At 38.4% G+C, this 20,252-nt stretch overlaps 2 protein-coding genes across 10 annotated transcripts in view; one reads left to right on the top strand and one right to left on the bottom strand.

Moving 5' to 3' along the window:
- The window catches only part of LOC113026379 (transcription factor SOX-6-like), a 105,610-nt gene extending 94,870 nt beyond the window's left edge, over positions 1-10,740 (top strand). For all 8 annotated transcript variants that reach the window (XM_026175100.1, XM_026175096.1, XM_026175102.1 and 5 more), the window contains 4 exons: positions 2,361-2,469; positions 3,392-3,562; positions 5,038-5,251; positions 8,200-10,740. In XM_026175100.1, coding sequence (XP_026030885.1) covers positions 2,361-2,469; positions 3,392-3,562; positions 5,038-5,251; positions 8,200-8,548 — 843 coding nt within the window. In that variant the 3' untranslated portion in view covers positions 8,549-10,740. The remainder of the gene's footprint in view (positions 1-2,360; positions 2,470-3,391; positions 3,563-5,037; positions 5,252-8,199) is intronic.
- A 2,672-nt stretch (positions 10,741-13,412) lies between these two features.
- The window catches only part of LOC113026378 (ethanolamine kinase 1), a 28,837-nt gene continuing 21,997 nt past the window's right edge, over positions 13,413-20,252 (bottom strand). For both annotated transcript variants that reach the window (XM_026175094.1, XM_026175095.1), the window contains exon 8: positions 13,413-18,072. In XM_026175094.1, coding sequence (XP_026030879.1) covers positions 18,003-18,072 — 70 coding nt within the window. In that variant the 3' untranslated portion in view covers positions 13,413-18,002. The remainder of the gene's footprint in view (positions 18,073-20,252) is intronic.

Below are 20,252 nucleotides of genomic sequence, written 5' to 3'. Positions count from 1 at the left end.
ATAACAGCAAATGAACTGTACAACAGAAAATGCAAATGATATTTATGGTGTCCTCACAACAATGATAAGAAAAATAAACTGGGCCAATATGGCATGTTTGATAATACACATGTTAATCTGATCTCTGGTCTCCCACTCAGAGACACAGGTCTCAGAGTGTCCAGCATTCAGACGGCTACCTGTGGACACTCATGTGAGAGAAAATCTGCTCACACAGATATGTAGAGCCAAATACTGTCAATAAGGCCTCTGCAATGTTCTGAAGACAGTTAAACTTGTCAGGTAGTGATGTCCAGCAGGTGAAAATGCAGCTCCATGAACATGCACAGCTGTGGATTCCAGCTGCTTCAATGTTGCATTAACTGGCATTAACTCAGCCAGTTAATGCGAGACAAATCTAGCTGTTCATTAAAGCTTTCTGGTTTGATCAGAAAAGAAACATTGGTCCATACACCTGAAAGTCCTGAAAACGCATTGTGAATTCTGTCTCGAGTCTACAGATATAGCTCTGTATTTCCGTGGTGCTGATGCTGTGCTGAGCGGAAAGCTCCTGAAGCTTCTGAAGTGTTGGAATGTGGAAAGCTAACAACGTCCTTCTCACCGATAGGCGAAGTGATTTTTAGCCAATTACAAGTTGAATCTGGTACTCTGGGTTGTTAGCTAAGATACCGTCATTAAGAAGCGGCACAACTAATGTGTCTATGTGAACTAATTTGCAATGTGCACTGCTGGCGCGGCCATGTATTTTTTAATGCACCTTCTCAGATTGTCGTGCCCAGGGCTGGACTGGGACAAAAAATCGGCCCGGGCATTTTGACTAGAGACCGGCCCACCAGGTATTAAAGCCATAAAGCCTTTGAATGAAAACAAACGCTGTTGTGACAGTGATGTACAGTCTTGTCGGTATATGTATGATTTTTATACATTTTACGTCAGATAAAAACTTTGATTGTAAGCTTCAGATAATTATTTAATAAAAACCAGACATTTTAAATGAGAATAAGAAAGTATTTCTTTGTGCCCCCCTTTCCCTGTTAATGCCCTACATAGACCCCTGGCAACATTTTGCTAGACCCGCCCCTGCACAGTTACCAGCTGTCAGCTACTTAGAAAAGGATCCTGTTGTTATTTGTCTCTCAGAAACAGTTCACAACTTCCCTTCAACTCATTCATGTTAACTAAAAGGTAAACCTGTTTCTCCATCACAGCTCTGATGATTCAGTAAGGACATCTCCTGGTTTCATCTTCATGTTTCCCTCTCACCAGATATACAAACCTCATGACCAGCAGCTTTTACAGCTGTGGCTCCAGCAAACATCAGCTGATACTAGAAAGTATTATTAAATAAATTCTAACAACAGCTGATCAAGCTTAAACGTGCTGCTGTTGTTTAGCGCGACATCCGCTGGTTTCCTCTTTCTGGCGCAAAGTGGACGATAAACAAACAAGAGAGAAAAGCCGATCAGCTGATCATTGATCAGTTTCATGATTGAAGTAGCAACAGGAGAGAGAGGGGAGAGAGAATGAGAGAAGAAGAGGCAGCTGTGCAGCATAACGACAGAATAACTCCAGCTTTGTGTCTCTCCATTCTAGCTGAAGTCCGGGACAAACTGTGTTTCTTTTCACCTCAACACGAAACGCGTAAAATTTTCTCTGAATACGAGACGATTCCTTCTTTTTAGGGGACGGTTGGCAACTCTACTAATTAGCCTTATGAATAAAATAAAGTTCACTATCAATAACATCAAAGCACCCACCCAGCTGTATAGAAACTCCGTCATGCTAGCTAGTACGCAGTATAAGTTATTGTAACTGACTGTAAAAAGTCAGCACAACGAAAATAAACTCCACCTAAACTTGGTTTATATCTGACCCAGACAGACTGCAGGTCATAACTTCTTACCTGAAGTTCAGTTCACCTGACACTCGGCGGCTGCCTCGGGGCTCTCCTCCTGCCTCCCCTTTCTCTCATCCACCTGCTGGCCTCCACCACTTGCTAATGTTACTGAATCTGTGGAAGCTCCGCCACAGCCACCACCAAATAACTGAGTTATTTTTACACACCGACCAGCATTTGGCCAATCCACCACCTTTCATTGTTTATACCTTTACGAAAAAACAACAACAACAAAAAATCATCGGCCCATAAAAACGAAAAATCACCACCAGCCCACCGATCAAATGCTCAGTATGCCCGATGGCCAGTCCAGCTATGGTCGTGCCATCAGTTAACCCTGGCATGCGTGCCTAGGGTTGCCGACCCCTGGGTTAAATAATAATAACTGAATGCAGAGTAAAGAATTGCAGCTTTTAAAGTATTCCTCAGACTTCACCACTCCTTTTTTTCTTTTCTACTGTAGGAGCGGCTGCACTATGAGACACTGAGCCAGCACCTGGGGAAGCTCGGAGAGGATGCTGGGAAGATGGTTCATCGAGTCATTGACCTGACAAGACCAGAAGATTTAGATGGTATGTTCCTCTGTCTCTTACCCCGTTGCTACTCTTTTACCTACATTTCTGACTACTGGCATGCAAAATGGCATGTTTTTTTTTGTTGTTTTTTTTTTCAGAAATAGAGTGCGAGTCACATCCTGTTCAGATAAAACTGATACCAGTGACAGTAACTCACATGGTTAAATGTAGAAGAGGCCTCTGTGGGCCTTCCTACTAAGACTAATACTCAATAAGTCATCTACCAGAAAGCTCACAAATGCAGGTATTCAGAAAATACAAATATTTATCTTGGACGTCAGGACACTACGGTGAACATTCTGCTCACTTGAAAATGTCAAATGTCAATATTACTGCAAGTGTAGGAAAAGAGGATGAATTGTCTTCATGTTTTTCACTAGTTTTTGTGACCCAGTCCTAGTATGCAAACCAAAAATGGGCAGTAAGTTTTCTGTAGCGAATGGTCACAGAGATAATTATGAATCGGTCACAAGAGCTGATTTTTACGTACTATGAATTAAATGTAGTCATTAAACGCGCTCTTTTAAAGTACTTCCTTGTAATGTTGTCTTTCTGATTTTTTTCAAGCACACCTGTTTGTCATAAAGCAATTCTGTTTACAGGCACCAAGGAGTGCTCATCGTGGTTTAGTTTAGAGTCAGAGGAGTAAACACAGGAGCTTAAGCACTGAGATAATATCACGAGGAAGCAAACTAAGCATAATGTGCAAAGTTCACGTGTGTTTGTGTGTAGGAATGATATGAAGGACACTATGCCCGCAATACTCCACCAAACCTTTGCTACGCTTTCCAAGAAGACAGAAAAGTGCCTCAGTCAAAGAAGCAGGCACCTTGTTATACACTGCATTTGAAGTGTGAAAGTATGAACAGCTAACTCGTTAATGGTGAACATACAGCAAAAGTGATCTCTTTTTTTTTAGGGAGTAACATCGCAGAGGCACGGGTGTTCAGAGAGGCACGAGGCAGGAACAACAGCGAGCCCCACATTAAGAGGCCCATGAACGCTTTCATGGTGTGGGCCAAAGATGAGAGGAGGAAGATCCTGCAGACTTTCCCCGACATGCACAACTCCAACATCAGCAAGATCCTTGGTGAGATTTTGCGGGTTTATGTTTGATGAGTGAGAAAGCTAAACCTCAGTGTTGTGGCGATATGTTGTTCTGGTGTTGTAAGGGCGAAGTACTTTTGCTTTCCTTTAAATTTTGTACAAAAGAATACGCCAGTGTTTGCTTTAATTTTTTATTTTCTTTTTCTAAGTGACTGTAAAGTGACACGGCAGATTTGTTTAAGGTCAGCTTGTCTGCTCATTAGGTTACCCTACCGCTATATGCAGTTCACAGGGTTTCTTACCGTCAAGTGGGTACTGTAAGAATGACTAGTGTGTTTTTCAGCCTGGAACACTCCACACACAGAGCTCCACTGTGTCAGCCTGACTAGTGTGATGGATGCATTCAGTTAAAATACCTCCTCAACACAGATATCCATTCACATGATGCTGAGCATAACGGTTGTTCCTGAAATGTTCTTAAGACTTCTACCGTACAATGCAGAGTTCAAGTGAGCTTGAAGCTTGCTGAATGCCGTAAATGCTACTTCTGAGAATTGTGAATGAATTGCTTTTTCTAAGGTGGATCTGTGTTATTGACTCAGGTCTCTGAAAGGGGTCCTATAAATGGATGTTTTGTGCTCTTAACATGCATCCTGAATTTAGACGATTAATCTTTGTGCTTTCAAAAGTGCTTTTTTTTTCTTTGTTTTTGTTATTACAGTGGAAACATATTACAGGGGAAAATCATTTGATTAAGTACATTGCCTAATCGCGCGCTCCTGCTGGATTTTTATTAGGGTTCAGTGACAAGACGAGAAGGAAAAGTGGAATTATGAGTGTGTATATGACTGTATGTATACAATGCATCCATCTCTAAAATAATAACACAGCTGGACTTAAGGGAGTAGGTGGGTGGCAAGTTTAAAAAAAAGAAAGAAAAACGTTTCTGTGTTTCCTGTGTCACAAAAGTACAAGAAGAGTTTGTGATAAACCTCGATAAACAGAAGAGCAAGGAAGAGTGTGTATAATCAGCTGTCAAAGTGCTTCACAGATGTGCTGCGTTCCCGCAGTAATGGCCCTGTTCACTTGCTCAGAAGGTCCTCTTACCGAGGAAAACAAGCCATACACAATGTATCATTCTTCCTGAGCGAAGCAGAGTGTAATCCACTCCTGGTTTTAAACAGCCTTCTAGGCTAAACACTCAATGGAGCCTGCTCACAGGAAGGCATCCAACCTCGGGAAGAAACCAGAATTGTCAAAGCGGTGCTTCTTTTGTGTGACTGAATAATGTAGCTGTGACAGTATGTTTGCTTTGCAGGAATTTTATGAAAAGCTTTGATTCACCACACACTGAAACTATTTTGAAAAAACTCACTGAAACCATGTTAGTCACTCACTAAAATTTGGTAATGTGCAGATATTTAAATTCAGTCACCCTCTTAACTAGTGACACTATAATATTTAAATATAACCTAAGTTAAAGTGTCAATTGCTTTTTAAATTTTTTTTTTGCTCTAGGCTCTCGCTGGAAAGCCATGACAAACCAGGAAAAGCAGCCATATTACGAGGAGCAGGCCCGCTTAAGCAAGATCCACTTGGAGAAATATCCCAACTACAAGTACAAGCCACGGCCCAAGAGAACCTGCATCATTGATGGCAAGAAGCTACGCATCGGGGAGTACAAGCAGATGATGCGTTCACGACGTCAGGAAATGAGGCAGTTCTTTGTGGGGTGAGTACAAAGCTGAAAAAGTGAGTAATCGCACGAGTTTGAAGGAAAGCTGCAGCGTGTCGGCGAGTTACGTGGTTTTAGAACTGAATTTCGAATTAGTTTTTTTTTCATGGAAGGACCTTCAGATGGCAGTACTGTGTAATTGTGATTTAAATTCCTGAAATACTTAAACATGTCAAAAGTGAACCTTCTCTCACTGAAGAGATTTTCTTCTTTCAGAGTGACTGGTATGAATCGAGGTGGTGAAAAGGTTCTGGCATTGTTGGCACCCTCAGGGTCATGCAGCATTCAGTGCTGCTCAGAGGAGAGCTGTGTGGGTCACACTTTATTTTATGGAGCACTAGTAAGATGTAACAAACCATATTTTGAGAGACATTTAATAAAACAGCACACAAATGCACTCGTACTCTAATTAAACGATGTGTGAATTATGACTTGACTAGGAAATGCAATTAGTGTCATTTGATCCAAAATATATTAGACAGCATTATACCAAATTATGTTGAACTTAGATTTTATAACAGTGATAGTATAATTTGACATAACTTTTCTTTATAACAGTGTGATTTGATGCTTATTTGAAGAAAATTGCCCTGTAAACTGAAGTTAAACCACATAATTTAACATGGTGGTGTTTCTCATAGACTGATCGTTGTTTGAAGCCCTGTGGACTTTGTCGGTGGTACTTCTTCAGTCCTATAATCCCAAATAGGTTAAGCCATGTCATGTCACTATTTAGCTTGACCTCGTGACCTAATACTGGGCCATTATTTGGACAGGAATGCTGGCATGGTTGCAGGGTTATTTCACACTGTTACATCTTCATTAGAGTGTATATTATGACTGATTAAAACTGAGAGATTAAAACTTTAAAGAGGTCCATTTGCATCAAGAACCACAAGCCATTGACGATATTAAGCCTTGGATAACAGACAGTCTTTGTGTCTAACTCTAGATGGATTTGAGTCATTTACAATGGACCTGTGGCCTTCGATAAAGTCGTCTCTCAATCCAGCAGACATCTCTCCCCAAATATGTCCAAGTAAAAAGGAAAAAAAAGACAATTTATCATTTTGTAATTTTATCTATCTTCTTTGAGTTTATTTGATTGTATAGAAATATATTAAAACCAACTTTGCATTTCACGAGAGGTCTTTTTCCCCTCCTTAATATGTCTCAGTTTGAATAGAAAAGAATTCTTAGCCGCGTCCATTTGTTTAACGTTAGTGGAGTGATCATCAAGGTTTATGGGCCCTTTATGAAAGGTTGGGAACCTCTTGTGGTTCTATCTGCTAAAGCTCTTAAACATTTGCTGAAGAGCTTGATATATTTTTTTTCAACTGCAGTCAGTGCAGCAAGGGGAAAAACAGTGGCATTGTCTTAATGGGAACCAGTCATGGATGTGTTTAAAGCCATCACAGTGGCCTATGAGTGAGATGGATTTACCAGAGGCCACAGCTTTGAATAGGAGCGATTTTTAATAGCTTGTCATTTATTAAATTAGGACAATGCTGGGCGCTTGTGGGCAGTGAAATTGGACACAGACAGACACAGTGGAATATGAAATGTAAGCACATGCTCGAGAGGGAATGAGCGCAAGGCACACGTCACAGGATGAATGCCACATTTACTGTGTGTGGTCAAGTACGCTAAGCAGGAAAGCTTAGATTCTCCAGGCCTGGGTTTTCAATTGTTGCTAAATCAAACATCTACAGGAGCCAGTACACAACTAGTTTCTGGCACATTCCAGATTGCTAAACCAGTGTTATTTTAAAATGCTTAATGTGAAAATGAGTCTGTCAGAGCACACGGCAGTAATTGTTTCAGGAGACAGAGGAGAGAAAACTGTTAGGTGAAAAAGGTGACAGTAATTTTCCCACTTTATGCGGTTCATTTGAGGAGCCTGAGGGGCCTGTTTGAATGATGTGCATTTACCCCCATTCCATCTACAATGCTAATGCTGCTGTGATATGGCAGGTAGAGCTCTATGTTAGGACATGCTCAGCCAGATGAAAAGCGTTGTGGTTGAACTTAAATGGCTTAAGAATAAATGTTTTGTTCACAGATGTTGTTCAAAGGCTAACGAATCAGTGTCTGATCTGTCTAGCTTGTACCAAAACACAACTGTGCAAAGGTCTTGAGCCATTCCGTTTCTTTATACTTTGCAGGGAAAATGGAGAAATAGGTTCAGAAAAATATTCGTATGAGCAAACATGCATGCATACAGATGAGCCTTTCTCTAAAATGCTTAACAGATACATCTCCCAAGTTCTGTGTCAGGTCTTTGGCTGATTTTTTTCCCCATTTCTTAAATCTTTCAGACTTGCAGATACTGCCCATCTGCTGCCTGTTTTTGTTCTCCACTTGTCCATTTTATTTTTAAAGAGCACACAGCATACTGTGGAGTATATCGTTACTTTGGGAATCACCTTATTAGTACAAAAATACTATTTTATGCCAGTCTAACAAATTGTGTGTTTTTAAAAGCTGGTTCTTTCCTAAGTTTTTGTTCTGAACACTGAGTTAGGTCAGTTTTTATTGGTTTAAGGATTCATTGCCATATTTGACCTCCCAGAAGAATACAAATGGATCTCTATCAGTCAGCTAGAAGTTTACAAGTAGTCCTTCTTGTGATGTTCAGCGGCTCGGGGACGTAGTGTCTTTTCTTTAACTTCAAAGGACCAATCATTCATTATGAAGTGACAATCATTTCTAACATTCTTCAACGTTGTAATTTTTGGATCATGCTTGCTGAGACTTAAATGAATAAATACATTTTTTTAAATTGAACTAATCTCCCCTTCAAGGTCATCTCCTTGTGCACCTTTCGACTGCTTCCAGCATTGCTGCTAGACTTAAATCACACTGTAAAAGTTACAAAGCTTTTCGATCATTTTATGTTGTGTAAATAATATAATTCTTCCTTATCTTCTTTCCTTCATACTCAGGCCTCAGCCACCCATTTCTCTGGGCAACAGTCCTGGAAGTGTAGGAGTTTACCCGGGTGCCATAAGTATGGCAACAGCAGCTACACCATCCCCACATCTGACCTCAGACTGCTCCAGCAACTCGGCCAGTCCTGATCCTGCCATCCCCGTCATTCAGAGCACGTACGGTGTAAAGTCTGAGCCTGGCAGTGGAGGAGGCAGCAATGGCAGTGTGATCGGAGCCTTGGATCTGCCCAGCGACCCCAATAATGGAGACAATGACATGGACATGTATGAGGACTTTGAGGATGAGCCCAAGTCAGACTATAGCAGCGACCACGAGACACATGAGGCTGTCAGTGCCAACTGAGTAAGCTCAGGGTGTCAGATGTAAAAAAAAGAGAACAACTCCCATTATAGTCAGAGACATTTCTTAAAAAGACATTTTATTACTGAGACCTTCAGTTTAACTTTTCAGGACATGTTGCGTCATGCACCGAGCATGCCCCAACAGGATTTCAAATCAGCTCAGACATGCTCAGAAAGTTCTGGGATAGTATCTTTGATGGACGCCCATTTGAAGAAATGGAAAAACGAAGGAATAGGAAAAACGTGGCCCAAGAACACAGTCTGATCAGTCTTCAGATGTCCAGCTGACAGTGTACTTCACTTTCCTCTACTTTGACAATCTTAACAGGAGCGAGAGAAAAAAAAGAGTTAGACAACAGAGGATGAGAGAGAATGGGACAAAGAACAAACGAGCGACGAACACATTGCTGTGTAGTTTGTGAAAGGGCATGCATGGATGTCGAAGAATTAGGAATCGGTCTTCAACAGCTATTTGGTCTTAAATGTTTAAGGAGTGATTTAGTTTTCATTGTTATGTATTTACTTTTTGTCTTTTTTTTCCTTTTTGCTTTTTTGTTCTATAGACTTCTTTTCTGACAGGTCACTGCCTGTACAAACTCTAGACTGTCGGAACTTGAAATTTGGAAAGTTTTTAATATAAATCCTAGCTCTTGTAACCTTATAGTCTTACTTTTGTTTCTTACGATTTCTTTGCTACACACTTTTTTTTCTGACAAACTGCTTACCTTACATTACTGTTTCTTTTTTTAAAATATCCCAGCTCAGGTATGATGTGCCAGCTTGTGAATGTGTTATTTGTTTTGTTTGTTTTCATACAAAAAGAGTGGTAGGACTTTTCAGACTGTCAATGAAATAAAGGGAGCAAATTCCCTTACATTATTATTATTATTATTATTATTATTATTATTATTATTATTATTATTATTAAATAAGTAAGTAAGTACCCATAAATTGTACAGATTTTCTTCAAATGTGCCAAACATTCACATTCACTCGGGATGTTGTAGTCTTAATTTCCAATGCTGCAAAAGTCTTATACAATCAATTTTTTCTATTTGATGAAGTGGGTTCCTACTCATCAACTGCTGGCTCCCCTCCTGGCCCAAACACAAACAGTGCTCAGGGAGGTTATTTTTTCATCACACTTGCTTAATCACACACACACACACAGAATGTCGTTCTCTGGCAGACCCTATGGCTCTGAGACGTAGTTAGAAGAGCAGCATCGAAGGCGCCTATTCCTTTATTCCACTGCACTAGTGCTTCCATAAACCACACTGCCCAATGTTCTTTGAGGCCAAATGCATTAAGTGCAGTGCAGTATTAGAAATGTTTCTGTCCCTTTAAATCAGGCTAAAGGTAAAGGTAGCCTTTATCTTAATATCACTTTAGGAATCCCCCTAGTCTTAAAAGTGAACCTTTGAATCTGTTCATTCAGTTGGAATAGGAAGATGAAGGTGCACCCCTGGATGACCCTACTGTAGGATAAGAAATTGTAATATCATAAATCCCTTCACTGTATTGTGTTTAGCATTGGTACAAAAATGTAACAAATATTACTTCTTTTATTAGCTTGTTAATTTTTAAATGTCTTCTTAGCATTATGTTGGAAATATATGCCAAACTTGTGTTTTAAAAAATTATTTATATAGAAAATGGGTTTAATAGGTCTGCTGTTTCAAAAGGGTACCTTTTTTTCTACACTGCATTTGTATTTTGAACATGAGCAAATTATTAAGAGAACATTAGCGAAGGGGAAAGGCGCTTAACCAGTCTGCCTCTCAGTAACCACCGCCCCAGTCAGAGCACACAAGTTTTTCCACTCATCTGAAGATGAGTCTCTGTTTTACTCAAATGTCTCTGCAGACAAATCTTAGTTTTACTCTTTTCAAAGCATTCTCTGAAATTTTTAATGTTTCCATTCTTAAAACGTGTGACCTCGGGTGGTTTCTGGGTGCTCTGTTCAGCTGCTTCGGTCATCTTGATCCCAAATTTCTCTTCACGACCATATCTGGCGGTTTTTACTTGGAAAATGCTTCACAAGCTGGGACTGAACACTGATTTTGCTTGTGTTACATAAAAAAAAGCCTCGTGCATAGACATTTCTGTTAGTCTCATACACATCCTAAGCACTGGATATGAATCTGTTTTTTTGTTTGTTTTTGTTTTTTAGTATTGACTAATGTGAAGTTGTTGTTTGATTTTTAAACATGATATATTAGTCAGTTAAAAGTCACATTTTTGAAGCCTGGTACATGCGAGGCACCAGTAAATTGCCATTTCTTTGGAAGCATTTCATTTATTTAAGCAGATCTTGTTGCCGCAGCTCTAGTATCACCTGAAGGGGTCTCATCGCCTCTGATCTCTTTGGAAAGGTAACCTCATGCTCTCGTCAGTTGTGACCCGCAGAGGAAGAACATAGCATTTCCTGGTCACACACATTTTTTTTTTGTGATGAGTATTGTATTTGAAATCCAATTGTGCATTTTAACATTTCATTGTATTTATTAGCCAGCTTTGGCTCTAAAAAGTGTCAGTACAACTTGGTGAGAAAGACAATCAAAAAATATATATAAATAAAAAAAAGTAAAGACTTGAGATTTTTGCTTTTATTTTTTTCATGTATTTAATTTTGGGTGGGAAAAATATTTTTGAATGCTTTGTAAAATTGTTCATTTGCAGAAAACCCCCCACCAACATATTGTGTTCTGTGTATGAAAGCGATGCGCACAACTTTACAGGTAGTGCTGCATGAATTTTTATTTCCATTGCTCTAAATAGTACCCTTACTTTCCAGGGATCTAATAATTTCCAACACAAGGCTGTCTGTTTCCAAAGTTGAGCTATTCCACTCGCTCTTTATATTTTGGTGGCCCATTACGGTAAATGTGGCCTATTGTTCCATTGTGCGTGCGTGCGTGTGTGAGGTAACGCCACACATTCTGACTGTGCTGTGGTGTATACGGCACGGCGCCGGTGCTCGCTACAGCCAATCCCAGCATTTCAGAGAGAGAAACAGAGAGCTTAGCCATATGCAGCCACATCATAAATCTAATTGTAATTCCCAAATCAACTGTAGCGTCACCCAGCGAGGGGCGCCGGCAAGTTTGTCACACACTCCTTTGTGAGCATGTGTGTGTGTGCTATGCTATAGCGTTTAGTTGGGAGGGGTGTTTGAAATCATACTTGCACTGTTGCCATGCTAAGCTTTTTAAACGAGTCATCATAACTTACATTTCCTTTTTCCTTTCTTCAAGATGAACATTTAGTTGTTTTCAAGTTGACAGGGGTTTTTTTTGGGCGTATGTGCACAGTTGGTGTGAGCATAAGCGAAGCTTTCAGCACCTCAACAAAGGTTAGTGTAGCTTGTTACAGCACAGTTATAATTTCAAGTACATTCCTGCAGTAATGTATACAAACTTATTTATCCCTTAACATTTCATCCCTGAAGGAAAATGATGTAATCCTCTGTTTCCATTAACTTTTCCCAGTTGTTGTAGCTACTGGTAGCTAAATGCACAACTAGCAACAGTGGGTTGCAGTGATATATTTTATGGTCATTTGCACAAACTGTGTCCTCCATAACAGGATCAGTTGTACTATATCAATCAAAGAACTTCATGGACATAACTAAAATGACTTGACAGCCACACACCAAAAGAAAACTAAATGTTTTGCAGTAAAGCTCTACACCTTGGCTAATAACGTTGGCAACCGTTTCTTTCATATAAGGCAGAAATGTACTTATTAGTAAACTTAAAGTGTGTGATTATAGACTTTGAATTTACCTTTCTTTTCTCATAGGTTTCGTGTGTGGGGGATGATGAGACATATTGAGATGCTTTCTTCATGGAAACCTGGTCTTGGTTGGGCCCTCTAGGCAAATTCACTTTTTGATTTTTAAAAACCGTCTTGAAGACTAGAAAGAACCACATCCTTTCTTTTTCCCCTCTCCCCACCAATTGGGCATTTAGATCAAGAGAATTATAAATTGTTATTACAAAGGAGGAGCCCCCTTCAGACGTGTTGGAGAGGCTCTTTCAATGAGGCATCAAAGCCAGCCCGTTTATGATCATTGAGGCTCCACTACTCATTAAAGCACACAGAATGGTCACGGTGCTGCAGCACACTACATCCTCTTTGAGCTCATGATGCTTAATCATTGAAATGCTTTTGATTTAAAGGAGACTAATTGACCCTTTCACTCCTGTCGAGTTGATCATGTTTCACAACGGGTGCCACTTGTGTGATGTATCAGGTAAAAAGTCGTCTAGAAGTCTACGTATGATTTAGAGGTTGTTTTTTCCTAACTGTTCTTTTAACTACATTGTGAAATTAGGCAGCAGCTTTTTCCCTGCAAAAACTTTCCTCATGGACTACAAGTATTTGTAGCAACTCGGTATATTTCCACTGCACTTTTTGGCAAAAAGAGGACGCCCCCCAAGAAAAATTCCTTGTCAGGGGGAAAGTTGTTTTCTCTGAAAGTTCAGGTGCACTTGGGTTTGGTTTGCAGCCATGAACATTTCCGAGTCGAGTATTTTATCTCTCTCATGTTATTTCTCTGCTGTAGCTTGTAAAATTCTGTTGAAGTGTTTAGATTTAAGAAGCTTTAAATAACTCAAGAATAGCATAAAAAAAATTACAATCAACAAGAGCACAGCTTGAATCTTCTCCATGCTCACTGTTTTTGTGATATTGCCTGGCTTTTGATCTCTTGCATTTCCGCCACCTAATGCAGCGCAGTGGTGTAGTTAGTTGTATGGTCACGTGAATATGATATCTAAAACAAGCCTTTGCTTTTACATACACCAGAGGTTTTATTTTCCCAACTGAAAAACAATACAAAACAAAAACAGTTTAAAATATATTTTTTTAAATCTCTTAATAAAGTTTAATATTTCTGGGTATTTGGGGCAGAAACACGGCTTCCTCCCCTAAATTTGACACAAATGAAAGTTTATAGTCTATATATGCTTGCACTTTACTGTTACATTTAAATTATTTCCACATGCACAAAACACACAAATTCCACACTTTTTCAGACGTCTGCTGTCTTGTAGGTCTTGATGGAAAATCACAGACTGTATAAAGAAGATGGTCATACCCTTCATGAGATTATCTCTTTTTGAAGCTTATCATGGTCAGCTATGGTTCTTCACTGAGAAACTGAGGTAGTTACTCATCAAACCCAATGCCCTGTGTTATACTTCTTTTGGATCCTAATTGGGGCCCTAATATACAAATGGACATAAGGCGGTATTTAACAACACTTCAAATGAGCAACTGAGCTGATAAACTAACTGGGAAAGTGGAAGTCATAGATGAAGGAGCAATAAGATTTTTATACTTTTCTCACATTACTCTTTAAAATATAACTTTTTGTGAACAAGGGAGCTGCAACCTAATTGATTAAATAATGAGGGTTTCTAAACGCTAAGAGACAGCTTTTCGAGTTAGCCTGTTAGCACACAGTTTGCAAACTGGTAGAAAAAATGAACAGCTGGGGTTGATGGAAATGCCTTTAGTTTTGAACTTGCTATACTGAATAGTTGGTGACGTGGCTCATGTGTTTTGAAAAAAAAACAGGAGAAGGTTTGACTTTGTGAATTTAGAAATGGAACTGAGAAAGTGACAGCACTCTATATAATATAGGAACAAAAAGCATGCGTTGTGCATTGTATGTAACATGTATAACAAGTGAATTTATAGTAAAACCTTCCCTTGAGTATATTGTTGCTAATGTAAGTTGATTACAATTGCAAACTGGGTACTTATTAGAATTCCAAGGGTCAACAGCCTTGTCAGTCCTTTAACAATAACCAAAAATCTAAATGCAATGTCTGAATAAAAAAGAATCATACAAAAAAGCCCTTTGAAAGGAATTGCTTTCACGGGTTTTTTTTTCCTGGTTTCTATGTCTTTGAAACATTGCATAAAGGCATATACTTCTTTTTTTTAATGCAATTAAAAGTGAAAGAAAAAATCTACAGCACTTTTTCAGGAAAATAGGCAATGGACAAAAGGCCAATTTTTTTCTTTTTGATCCAAAGTCCTTGGGTCTTTTTAAGTGCATTAGTCCGCTAATTAAATATTATATGTTTAACGAAAAATGCCAGCATGAAAGCAGCTGGATTGTTTGACTCAAAGACACGGCTGCAGCCTTGATGAGTGGAACTGTGCGCGACCATGAGGAGGTAAAGAACGCCATTGTAGCTAGTCCTCCCCTCATTTGACCCGCCATAATCCTTTCTACTGATTTTACAATCACATTCCCTTTTGTGCTCCCTTCACAGATAAAGACAGTAGAAGCAGTTATAGAGTGGAAGGACTCATTGACATTTCTGAGCATGTCACATGTACTTTGTAAAGACCGATGTGTTTGATTGTGAGTACACACAAACATATCATTTACCAATCAAAACTGTTTGAAGGACAAGTTACCAACCATTTATCCTACAAGGAACCAACATTGGAAAAGAAAAGTCTTATGGATAAAATCTCTCACTTAACATAACATTTCCAGTTATTATAGTCATATTTTAATCTCTTCCATTGTAGATTCCATATTTGCCTCCTGCTTTTGATTTTCTCACTCAGTCTCAAGAGTTTTGACCCCTCAACCTTTTTTGTTCTCTGCCGCAAAGCTTTTCATCTCAAGCATTTATATGCGTATACTGGCCAATGCCTGTTGCGTTATAACATTTAGGCCCAATGCCATCATTCAATACTGCAGGATGTACTCTTCTTTTTATGTAATAATGCACATTACAAGGGTGTGGAAGCTGGGGTGGTGTACAGACCAACTTTAATACAGGAGTTTGGTATCACTTAGCTTCACGATTTTATCAATCATATTGTGATGTCTTTCTCAAACCTTCTGTGTCTGGAGAGAATACATACAGCAGGTATCACAGTAGCTTCATCTGTTTCTACACTGCTTACAGGTCACTCACTTTTTGGGTACCTTGAAACTAAATAACACGTAAGACCACAGAGCCAAAGCATAAAAACCAGCCTTGACTTACCCAAACCTAACTATTCCCTAATGATATTTTATGTGCCATAACTTCAAGCTATCTCTACCCTCAAGTTATTCCGCAGATGCTGTTACAGAATCCGAGCAATGACATTACAAATGTTAGAAAACAAAATAGTCTGAGGTTCTAGTGAATCATCCAAATGCAGACATTCTTCTCTAGAGTTGCCTTTAAGTGCTTAGAAAAATCGATAATTCCATGACATCTAAGCTGCTCCATCCACTGAAGATACAGTGATAGGATCAAAAACTTCAGAACAGCCATTAAATGGAGTTTGTGGTGAAACTGTTTTGACAATTCTGGAAATACTGTTTTGACAATTGTGAAAATACTGTGGCAGTGGGAGATATATCACAAGGCCATAAGCACTTGGTGAACATTTGAGAAAAATTAACTGTGGTTTTGGTCAAATACTGAAAAAGTATTTGCTGATTTTAAGAATCAGACAGTTGTGCTAATGAGCTATGGAGCCTCTGCCATCCACCCTGCCTTAGCCTAAACAAGTATTCACAACAGAATTACATCACTCTACTCAGTTTTGCTGTTGTTACTCAACAAAGGTAATGTGTTACACATAACCAATTACTTTTCTTAAAAGTAATCAGTATGTTATTTCATTTCACAGAATGACTTTAACATCCTAGGGTTTTTTGTTGCTACTTTTGCATTAGCGTGCTGTCTGTGCAGAAGGCTACAAAGAGCTGAAGTTGTCTTATTAGCATGTAACTATTTCTGTTCTTGCGAGTTCTTGCACGCTCTACTTAGGCTGTATTCTCACTAAACCAATATTTTTAGGAGTGAGGACAAATCCGCTGCTTTATGCTGCACATAAGAAAGGGTAGAATCTTCCTGATATTGGCCTGAGTTATTGTTTTAATGGCCTTTACTCTGTTTTCTACTACAATTGAAGTTCTATTTCATGTGATCATATACATGTGGTACAACACTGAATTACATTACCTATATGAACTATCAGTGTAGCACTTTTGATCAATACCAGATTCTTTTAAACAGTGAAATAAAGAAAGCTTTCATTTGAAAAGCTCTTACAGTTACAAAGTTGAATCTGGATCACACTGCTCATTTCTGTCTCTTTATATCATTATGTTCTGTTATTTATATACTTTGGAAGCATAAAAATGTGAGCGATCTGCCTCATAATTACAGTTTAAGTGCACTTAAATGCATGACAGAACGTATTTTTACAATAATATGTCCTCAGCTAGTAGCTTTAGTGTACCTGTTAACACCTCTTATTTATTTTCAAATATATTGTTGTAGGGTCTTTACTTTACAACATAAAGCACCTTGAGGCGAGTGTTGTTCTGATTTGGAGATATATAAGTGCATTTGAATTGAGCCGAAAAGCAAACAGCAAAGTATTTCAATCAAATTCCCTGATGTTGGTCAATTATAACCATTTCATTGTTTATGTATATGCATGGCACATGACAATTAAATCTAAGTAAAAGGGTGAATGGTTAGTTATTCCTACAAGTCTCTATGACAAAAAAAGCAATAATTACAGCTGTGCCTGTTATGCTATAACAATTTTAAATTGCTTATTTACAGATTTGCCCTAGTGTGCGCTCCCTTAATCTGCTTTTTGTTTAGTAAACCATTATACATTACATTGTTTTTTAACATCCTGTGAGACATATTCAAGGAGATTACACCAAGATCATACAATGCTTGTGGGCCTAAATTTTGATGAATATTTTTAAAAAACAGATCACTACTAGGAGTTAAAGTACATTTTTACCTTATTAAATGAACAGAGTAAGTAAAATCCACTTGTTAAAGCACTGATATCAGTCAGCATTGCATTTTGGTTCATGTACATACCATGTAACTCCTGATTCAGTTTCGCCTGTCTTCACACAGTGACAGCTTCAATAAGATTTTCTCTTAAATTTTCCTTTTATGGCAACATTAACAAACACCCTGTAAGTCACACATGATATTTTTATAGCAAGTCATTCTGAAAGAGAAACATTAAAATAATGCCCTTGGTACAGTAAATAAGTTGAAATGAAAGCTTGTTTTCCACCAGAACTGTGGTACACACTGAATAAGCCTGCAAATAACCCTCTTATGTGTTTTATGATCAAGCTCAATTTTTGTGGCTTTATGTGACTCGGCTGAATGTGGGAACAATTAATTCATTTCTGGCACGAGCCTCTTCTCAATTTGCCAAATAGGCTTATCGGCATACTGACTGTGGTAAAACAAATATTTTAAAAATCACAGTGATAGCAAAACACATTAAGTCACACTATACAGCCTGAAATAACAAACTATGGGGAGCACTTTTATAAGGTTATTCTATGCTTTTCCATTTCCACCATCTGACATATGGTCCACAGCACTGTTTGACACAAGAAACACATAATTGTTCTGCAAAAGTAGAGGGATTAATTAGTTCACTGCCAGTCCAAAGTATTCCTCTTTTTTCTCAAAATAGAAGTTCAGTCGTGCAGTGGCATATCTGCAAACAGCAGGAGACAGAAAACACATGATTAGATAACAGAAAGAAATCTTATACACTATACAAAAACTAAATGGGCCTTAAAGACTGCACAGCTGTACATTGATCTGTTGGCTGGAAAGTCACATTGCCCAAGGGTGTCAACCTTAGATCAAATGTGCTCAGGCAAGTATGTCAAATAACTGAGACTGTCTTGTCCGTTTCTATATATGACGAGTCAAGCATATATGACTCATGACAAATTTTGTCTTAAGATCACTCTTTACCGTAACTGTACGTTTTACTTAAGTAACTTATGAAGCGGTGTTTCACAAAAAATACATTTAAATCTAGTCTCACCACTTGTAATGGTTTACATGAGAAGAAAAAGTTTACCCATTTGTACAGTGCTTTAATATTACACACAGTACTTTCCAATTACAGACACACCCATGAAACATCAGGGACAATTTGGAATTCATATTGACAAACTGGGAGTGAAAAGACTCGTCGTACTATTGACAATACCTATCATGCCATCATGGCATCATGGAAACCTTGTGTATACCTGTGAGCCACTGGCTTTGACAGAAAAACAGCATCTAAAAGGTGTCCGAGTGGCTACAATTCCACAATTCAATTCAACACCACAGAGTTTTATTTGACCCTACTTGCCTGTAGTAAACATATAATATTTATAATATTATTAACATTCTTTGGTTGAAGCCTCTTTGACATATTGGCAACTTGCAAACTGTTTAATCACTTGAAACATACTTGTAATGTCAAAATATTCATGTCTTTTCAGTCTCAGTCTTTATATGAGAATAATAGAAATTAGTACCTAAAATTATTATTCAAGATGCATTGTATATGTCCAGAGGTGGCAAAACTACAGACATTTTCCACGTAATTATATAAATGTGTAATATAATTATTATATAATTATTACATTTATATAATATATGATATATTAAATATAATATTCTAATGCAGATTATAATAAATCCGATTAGATACTAAATATAATTATAGATTCTTATAAAAGAATTATCTGGTAAAAGCTGAATAACTGATTCAACTTCTTACTAAACTGAAAAAGTACAGTTCATGAAATGTGCTCCAAACATAAAAGTAAAAAGTACATGACAATACAAACAGTATTTACAAGCCTTTGCTAAATATTTTTTCATCACTGGGTTCAAGTCTGGGCTCTGGCTAGGTAACTCAAGGGCATTTGCCGAGTGGTCCTGAGGTCACACACTTGTTATCATGCCAGTGTGCTTAGGGTCATTGTCTTGTTGGAAGATAAACTTTCACCCCTGCCACAGGTCTAGAGCACTGTGGACCAGGTCATCATCAAAGATGTGTCTGTACATTGCTATATATTTATCTTTCCCTTGACCCTGACAGTGTCCCTGTTGGCATTCAGGACAAAGAGTCCAATATTTGTTTCATGATCTGAGAATCTGTTAGGTACCTTTTAACAAACTGTTCCTTTTACTGAGGAGTGGCTTCTGCCTGGCCACTCTGCCATACAGGCCTGATTGGTGGGGCGGTGCTGAAATCATTGTCCTGAATTGGTTTGCACTCTGACATGCACTGTCAGCTTTGAGACCTTACATATACAGGTGTGTGCCTTTCCAAATCATGTCCAAACAACTGAATTTACCACAGGTAAACTCAAATCAAGCTGCAAACAGGATACGTACCTGTTTTGTGTGTCATGGCAAAAGTTGTAAATACATAAGCACATGTTATATTTTTGTTTTTACATTTAATTGAATGCAACAATATCAAGTAAACATTTTTCACTTTGTTAATATGGGATATCGTGTGTAGAATTTTGAGTTGAAAAATGAATTTAATCCATTTTGGAACAAGGCAGTAACAAAATGTGACAAATGTGGATCAGGTGAAGCGCTGTGACTGCTGTAATGTGCTGTAAATTCTTATTCTGATGAATATCTCAAACATCTGTTATGCAGAACAGAAAAGAGGAAGTTCTAATTGTGGTTACCTACATTGTAAATGGCAGGTTCTGCCTCTACATTTAAACAGAAAAATGAATATAATCAGGGGTTAAAGTGGGATTCAGCAGGAGTGGGGATCCTGGGATTAGTTGGGCTGAGTGAATCTAGTCAGCATCATCAGACTAAGCTGTCTTTGATATCTGCTACTCCTTATGTAACCTAACATTG

The sequence above is a fragment of the Astatotilapia calliptera genome, chromosome 7 (assembly GCF_900246225.1).
Source record: "Astatotilapia calliptera chromosome 7, fAstCal1.2, whole genome shotgun sequence".
In the NCBI taxonomy this organism is placed as follows: Eukaryota; Metazoa; Chordata; class Actinopteri; order Cichliformes; family Cichlidae; genus Astatotilapia; species Astatotilapia calliptera.
This window is presented reverse-complemented; position numbering and strand designations above follow the sequence as displayed.